General features: G+C 35.4%; 1 protein-coding gene across 1 annotated transcript in view; it reads left to right on the forward strand.

Moving 5' to 3' along the window:
* The window catches only part of ngfrb (nerve growth factor receptor b), a 36,371-nt gene that overhangs the window by 2,667 nt on the left and 25,275 nt on the right, over positions 1–8,429 (forward strand). Inside the window, exon 2 of the mRNA XM_024285768.2 lies at positions 4,104–4,245. Within this exon, the coding sequence (XP_024141536.1) occupies positions 4,104–4,245 (142 nt within the window). The remainder of the gene's footprint in view (positions 1–4,103; positions 4,246–8,429) is intronic.

Genomic DNA, 8,429 nt, shown 5'->3' on the forward strand with positions numbered 1-8,429 from the left:
CGTGCAGAACGATGACAAGAAAGCCTAAAAGTTGAAGACACACTGTTGACAGAACAGAAGGAAGGGCTTCAGGGTGACTGATCCGTGACACAATAAAGAGCGTGAATGTGTGCACACACTTGTTATTTATCAGCTGACTCAGACGTGCCTGAGGGCGGACTTGACGTTTTGTTCAGCTCCGCTCTCCTGTCAGCAGCATTCCGCAAACACCTGAACTCTGGCAATTTATGAGGCGCTGACTCCCTATGCATTGATGGACCTTTCAGTGTAACAGCATGCAGATCCTACTGGAATTGTGTGGCTCTCTCTCGGTTATAATGGGGCTAACTCAGGGGTGTAGGGGGGCCAAGATCCAAAACACACCTTAGGTCACGGGCCGAACAGGATAAACGTTTATAGAACACTCTGAAACTAAATTATTAAATACTGTAACTTTTTAACATAGTTATGAACTAGTTATATAGCATTACCTGTTATGATGCTAGTGGGAATGCTGTAAGCTGAATTTGCCCACTGAAGATGCTAGTGCTGATAGTTGAAAATGCTGAAAAAGATAGCTAAAAGCGCTGAAGCTGATTGCTGAAAACACTGAAGCTGATAGCCAGCTAAAATATTAGCTATATGCCAAAGTAGCTTTGAAAAAACCCTGAAAAAAAACTAGGTTAGCTAAAACAGCTAGCATGTAGCTGAAAAAATAGTTCAACTTCGAAATAGCCTAAACAATGAAAAAAAAATTCTCAATTAGCCAAAAGCAGCTAGCATGTAAATATTAGCCTAATTCCAAAACAGCCTGGAAAACTTTTTAATAAGCTTATATTATCCAAAACTGCTAGCTAAAACTAGCTAATTTCAAAAATTGAATTAAAAAAAAAACAGAAAATAGGCCTAAATTAGCCAAAACAGCTAGCGTGTAAATATTAGCCTAACTTGAAAACAGCCTAAAAATTAAAAAAAAAACTAACTTAGCCAAAACAGCTAGCATGTAACTGAAACACTAACTATACTTCAAATATCCTAAAAAATGAAAACAAAAATCATAAATTAGCCAAAAGCAGATAGTGTGTAAATATTAGCATAATTCCAAAATAGCCTGAAAAAACTTTTTAAAAAGCTTATATTATCCAAAACTGCTAGCATGTAGCTGAAAACTAGCTATACTCAAAAATTGAATAAAAAAACAAAAAACAGAAAATAGGCCTAAATTAGCCAAAACAGCTAGCGTGTAAATGTTAGCCTAACTCGAAAACAACTTAAAAAAAAAAAATTAGCCAAAACAGCTAGCATGTAACTGAAATGTTAGCTAAACCTCAAAATAGCCTAAAAAATCTTAGTAAATGCCAAAATAGTCCAGAAAGCTAGCAGAATGCTAATTTTAAAAATTTGAAACCGTAACTTTTTAACATAATCATGAATACGCAGGAATATTATTCCAGAATAAATCAAATGAAACCTTAAATAACTTTAAATATTTTACTTTACATACAAATATATTTTGTCAAAATTATACAATGAGCGCAAGATAACATCTGGCCATTAATAACAATAGAATAAAATAATCTGGAGGGCCGGGTATAATTACCAAAAGGGCCAGATCCGGCCCCCGGGCCTTGACTTTCACACATGTGGTCTAACCTTTGTAAAGTGCACGCTGACTTCAATATTTGATCAAAAATAGGTAGAGATGAAGTTTTTTGGACAGAACCTCTTTTTTTCTTACATAAACTTGTCTCTGGGAAGCACATTTATTTATTTATTAGGTGCACACAAGCATTAAGTGAGATTCAACAGGTTTCTGTTTGAGAAGGCTTAATGTGGTTTGGAGCTGTGATTGGATTTAGTTCACATTTTTGCACCTCTAAATACTTATTCTGGATTTAAGTTCACGTGAGACTGATGTCATCAGATCTTTTCAGGTCTTTTTGGCTTTTGAAACAGGCTCCTTGTGAGCTGATGCCAAAGGCTCCTTTTGTCTCCAACTTGAAGCCAATTCAATCAGTGGGAGGAATTTTTTGATAAAGTTAGAGCCCAAATCCAAATCAAGTGTTTACATGTTTTAGAGGAGGAGCATGATGAAATGGGAAAAGCTCTGGGAAAACTTGTGTTTTGCCAAAACTGGTGTGGGATTCCAAAAGTAGGGAGGAATGTTTCATTCAAGTAAGAAAAAAAAGAAAGTGGGTATTTTTTTTCTATTTTTTTTCTCTAATTTTTGTGTTTAAATGTTGATAATTGATGGTTTATTTAGTTCTTCCTACGTACTTTATCCACAAACATTACAGAGCACAGCATTGGGGAAAGATTACTTCTATTTATTAGTATAAACTGTTTACTTTTGCTTGTAGTGATGCAGAAAATGAATTACAGCTGTAGTTTTACAATAATCAGAGTCCACCTGTTGTGAACTTTTCCTTGATGTTGATGCATGAAAAGCTCCTGAAACAGATATGGACCGTCAATAAAATACACAAAGAAAAGTCAAGGCCCGGGGGCCGGACCCGGCCCTTTGGGTAATTATTTCCGGCCCTCCAGATTCTTTTATTTTATTGTTATTAATGGCCTGATGTTATCTTGTGCTTATTTCTAACTTGAATAGTTTTGACGAAATATATTTTTATGGAAAGTAAAATATTGAAATTTATAAATTTATTTAAGGTTTAAGTTGATTTATTCTGGAATATTTTCCCTGCCTGGTTTTATTCATAATAAAGCTAAAAAGTTACATTTTTAAAGTTTTAAAAGGTTGTTTTAGCGTGTTCTATCCGGTTCGTCCCTCGACTTTTAGTGTTTTAGCCCCCTGTGCGATTGAGTTTGTCACCCCTGCCCTAGACAAACAATATTAAATTGAGTAAATCACAATAAATAATCCACCAAAACATCACAAGTACTCATTATTGTTCAATCAAACTCCATTATTCTCCATTTTCATAATCATACTCAATATTCATGACGTCATTACTCTCTCTTAAGGTGAACCACCAAGTTCAAGTAAGTTGTTGACTAAGACTAGAATTAATGTAATCCTAAAACAATTTGGTTTGAAAACCACATGAAAAAAGTGGGTTGAAAAGTCTCTAAAAAAGAAACAAAATCTTAAAATTTGCTTGAAAAGTTAGATTAAAAAAAATAATTATCTAAAAAGTAATTAAAAGAATATTTCAAAAACAAAAAAAATGTACAGAAAATCATCTTGAAAAAGCAACAGAACAGACATGTCAAAAAATGAAAAAAAAAAATAGCTTGAAAAGCAGAAAAAATTATATTGCAAAGTATGCACAACTATCTTGAATAACACAAATGTTTCAAAATTAGCTTGAAAAGTTATTTGAAAACAAGAAAACTATCTCAAACAGCATAAAAAGAATATATCTAAAAGGATAAAAAATATGTAGAAAATCATAAAAAATACTCTTGAAAATTAAAAAAAAAAACATCGAAAAAAAAACAAACAAATATATATATATATATAGAGAGAGAGTTAGAGTTAGAGTTAGAGTTAGCAAAAATGTAAAAAAAATTAGTTAGAAAATATTCAGAAAAAGAATAAAATCGACAAAAAAGCTTGAAAAATGAGTTAAAAACAAGAATATGATCTCAAATATCATAGAAAAGAATATTTAAAAAACTTAAAAATCCAATAGAAAATTATACTAAAAAATTACCTAAATATGAAAAAACTTGTAAAAAAAAATGAAAATGGCTTTAAAAAATTATATTGAAAAGTTAGAAAAACAATATCTAAAAAAAAGTCATTTAAAGAATATCTTGAAAAACAGACTGCATACCATTAAGTTAAACACACACACAATGTGAAAAAAAATCACACAAACAAAAATCATTCATATTGATAAATATAATTAATACTTCCCCAAAGCTTTTCTACGTAATGTTTGCAGATAAAGTAAGTAGACAGGAGATATTGTGACGACCGTACAAACAAAATTTTTTACATCAAGAAAAAAAGGCAATATTACACAACCCTGGATGTCCCATTTCTTTCCCTGTTTTTGGTTTTAGTGCAAACTTTTTCAATCTCCAAAGTAATTAAACAATAGAAAAAAACACTAACTTTTCTTCTTCTTCTTCTTTTTTTGAATACTGACTTGTAGGTTGGGGCTCTGGCTGAAACTAAGGACTGTCCATCAGGCAAGTACACAAAGAATGGAGAGTGCTGCAAACAGTGTCCACCTGGTGAGGGGGTCGTGGCCCCTTGTGGAGCCAAACAGACCAAATGCTCTCCGTGTCTCGACAGTGAGTATCTGAAACAAGTTTTTAGTTATGGTTAGAGTTAATACAACACATATAACTGCAAATATATTAATACAAGTGATAAATGAAAATATTAACTTTTGTTTCCTAGCTTGTTTAGACCTAAGTTTAGTCATTCCAGCAAAAGAATCCATAAATAACACAAGGTACATTTCAAAATAAAAGCCATTTTTATAAAGATGTGTTTGAGACTGTTGTCAAAACCAGAATGTGCAGTAAAAATGTTGTTTCAGAGACGTGTTTTCAATCTAGAATAGTTATCTTTAAAAAAATGAAGTAGTAGGGAGAACTGAATCTTTGCTGAGAACTCTTGCATGACATTTTGTCTAAATTTGGGAAGACCTATTTATGTTAGTCAGACATGCTGAAACAGGTTCTCCGCATAATTGCTGTGTAGTAAGAAAGTGTGGATGACAGTCTGTCACATACTGGATATTGATGGGTTTTTAAAGTTACACTTCGATCATTTTGTGATTTATTGTAAAGTCATTCCCAGTGGTCTTTTGATTGTCATTATGACGTTTTTAGCCAACATATTTTCTGCAAATTAATCTTTTTCTACTTTCATTTTTTTCATCCTGATTCACAAATATTCAGACATTCAATTTTCAACTTAATTTTCTAAATATGTCCTCCAATCAGACAATCCCAGCAGAACACCATTTCATTGTAGCGGGTCTTTAAGATCATTTAATCACAGAAAAATCCACCATTTGTTCAACCTGCTGAACACTAAATAATCCTCCACCAGGCTGTGGAATAACTGTTGACACCCCGATACAAGTGAGGATCCTCAAGCATCCAGTTTCATTGCTGTGTGTCTGCAGATTCTCGTGTTACTGAAAAAACCGAATCAGCTTCATGTCTAAAAGTAAACTAGATGCCAGACATAACTGCTTCCAGCTCGACTCCCTTACTCTCCCTTTTTAGGGAAAGGAGTTGGAGTAGACTGAAACACATTAGCAGGATGTCAAGATGGTACTTAGAACTGATATTGTAAACAAAGGAGTTAAAAAAAAATTTTAGGAATTGATGCAACAATGTTTGAGAAAACCGGAGGTGTAGATGTTTCATGGAAACATTTTTAGATTTTTATTTTAAGGGAAATTTATGGTTGTAGTGTAACTCCGAGGTCAAAGGTTAAACTGGGCCGGTGGAGGACAGTGTTGATCTGCAGCCAGATCCTATGCAGTTTCTCATAGTTTTCCTTGCATGAATTCCCTGAGCCAGGAAGTGGCTGTCAACCCCACTGAGTAAGTAAAAAGGGAGCAGAGCACGAGCCAAAGACGCCCACAAAAAGAGAAGGATTCAGTCATCAGGTCATTAGACATGTCACAGAGAAAATGGGAATACATTTGGGTTCTGGGGCTTTTGTGGAAAGATGTCCGACTTTTAAAGTTAACTTAAATGTTAGATAAATCCATTGGTGCCAAATATTATTTTATTTGTCTGCAAGTGGATGCATCAGAATGAAGTGGAGCAGGGAGCTTATACCCTTCTAAATGTAGATTTTACAACTACAAGCTTTTTCAAACTGAATTTTTTATCTGCTCCTGATTCATAACTCATAAATATAGAAGTCAAAAACGGCCTGCCCTACTTTTTTTGGTGGTCATTTTCTCGTGATAATGAGATCCACTGTCTCATTATCACAAGAAAAAAAATTGTTTTTTCGAGATAATGAAGAATATACTGTAGCATCCCTCTCTCCCTTTGATGCATGGAGATGCCAAGACTTTACCTTTTTTAAGTCTTAATTTTTTAGTCAACAAGAAAAACAGCAGAATAAAACACTCCACAAAAGTAGTTTTATATTCTATTCTTTTAAATTAGTGGATCCTCAACTGCCTTAAGTCGTTCTCCTGTAACAGCCCATCTCTTTTTATTTCCTAAAACCACCAGCTGAATGACAGAACCTAGGACTGCGTGGTGCGTTCACTGATCTCCGGACATTGGCGGACTCAAACAGCCCAACTCAATCCGCTACAACCTTGTTTTGTCTTTTTTCTACAAAGTGCAGCAAAACAAAGCAGTTTGTCAGAGAAAATATGAAACACAATTAAATTAATCAATTATGAATTGAAAAGTTCTTTGAGAGGGACCTGGTTGCAGGCAAGATGGCGCCCAAACACAACATTAAACTCATCATTAGCCGGAAGCTGAGACGCAGCCAGAAGCGGAATTTGCAGATCTATACAAGAAGATTCCTCACCCAAAATGTAACCCTAACTCTAACCATTACCCGGTTCCAGTGTTTTTCTAGGTTAAGAGCGTGAACATTGTTCAAACTTTGGTTAAGGACTTTCGGGTAATGGCGCTCTGGTGTCATCTTGGAGCCATGTTGTGTTCTGTAGCCAGGTTGAGCTCTTCTGGTGTTCGACAGGCAGATGCTCGGTTCTGTCAGTTCTTTCCCTATCTGGTGTGTTCACTGAGCTCAGGAAATCCGTAGCAAAACAAAGCAGTTTATAAGAGAAAATGTGGAACACCAGAAGAACTAATCAATTCATAATTAATTGTTTTTAACTGCATCAAAGTTTTTCTAACAAACCAACACGCTCTCAAATCGTCACATATTGATGTTTGGTTAAAGCGCCCTCCGCGTCAATTTTGACATCTTGGGAGGTACCCAAAAGGTAGCGGTACCCTAACTCTAACTTGATACCAGACACAGTATCAGACACGATACTGGACCAAAACCAGTACCAGACGCGGTATCAAACCCAAACAAGTACCAGACGCGGTACTAGACCCGAACCAGTACCAGGTTAGGGTACCTATGCTGGGTTAAGGTGCCAATGTGCTCCAAGTCCCGGAAGTGGACCGGTTCTGGTTCACGGCCTAGAAATTGGGGACCCATCATTTGATGTGAAGAGACAACAAGTCAAAAAACAACGAGTTGGGAACGTCAAAACCTCAGTTTTGGACTCAGAGGGGATCTTAACCAAACGTAAATATGTAATGAGTTAGGTGCGAGATTTTGTTGGAAACTGCTTTGTTTTGCTGTGGATTGTATAAAATTGAAAAGAGTATTGTTGTGGACTGAGTTTGGGTGTTTGGGTCCGCTAATGTCTGGAGCTCAGTGAAAGCACCATATAGAGACGCTCCTCTGTCCTGAGTTCTGTTTGTTCAGGGGTTTTAGGTAAATAAAGGAATGGGTTCTGGTACATGACTTAGAATTAAAGTGTTTGAGGATTGAAAATGAACTGATAAATCAAAAAATTGGACAAAAAAACAACTTTTGGGGAGTGTTTTTTTCTGCTGCTTCTATTGTTAACCACGTAATAAAGAAACTTAAAACAGGTAAAGTCTCTGCGTCTCAGTGCGAGAAAGAGAGAGAGGGACACGACAGTATTCTTTTCATTATCTCATTATCACAATAAAACGAATTTCATTTTCTTGCGATAATGAGATAGTGGATCTCATTATCAGGAGAAAACAGATTCCAATAAAAAAGTAGGGTAGACTGTTTTCAGTTTCTGTTTAATCTTAATTTTCTTTATGTATGTCCTCCATCATTAGAAAAATACTGCAAGAACATGTTAAAATAGGATTTTCTTTGAAGACGAAGTTACTTTATTTAATCAGAAAGTTTTATAACAGGTGTTTTTCAGTAGTTAACAAGATAATGCCTCAAAAATATAGTTTGTATAAAAATTTGATCATAATCTTTTTACATTTTCCAGAGGTAAAAATAGCTTCAGGCAAGACTACTGTTAGGGTTTAAAATATCTAAGGCTAAAAAAAAGGGAATTTCCTGAGTTTTTTACTTCTCCAACATGGAAAGTTTCTGTTGCTTTAAGTGCTCTGCTCAGACATGAAGAAGCAGCTAGTGACAGGCCATCTGCATTCAATCATAGACATGAAAAAGTGCACGCAAAGCTCAACTCCCCGCTCTGATGCAATCACACAGCCAAACGTAAAGATTAGATCAGGCATGTGTACAACCTCTTAACACCACGGTCATTATATGTGGATGAGTCCCTCCTTTCAGCCGACATTCGCTCCATGTGAGCGTCCAGTATTCACTTAAGATCTAGAAATTGGGCTGAATTGGTAAACCAAACTGAATAAAAAGAGGGCTTGTCCGCTTGTTACAAGCGTCAGCAGGTGTAGCGAGGGGCTAGTTTATGCAAGGCTAACCATTCACACATGACATCCAAGGCGAC

Source organism: Oryzias melastigma, linkage group LG19 (assembly GCF_002922805.2).
Source record: "Oryzias melastigma strain HK-1 linkage group LG19, ASM292280v2, whole genome shotgun sequence".
Lineage (NCBI taxonomy): Eukaryota > Metazoa > Chordata > Actinopteri > Beloniformes > Adrianichthyidae > Oryzias > Oryzias melastigma.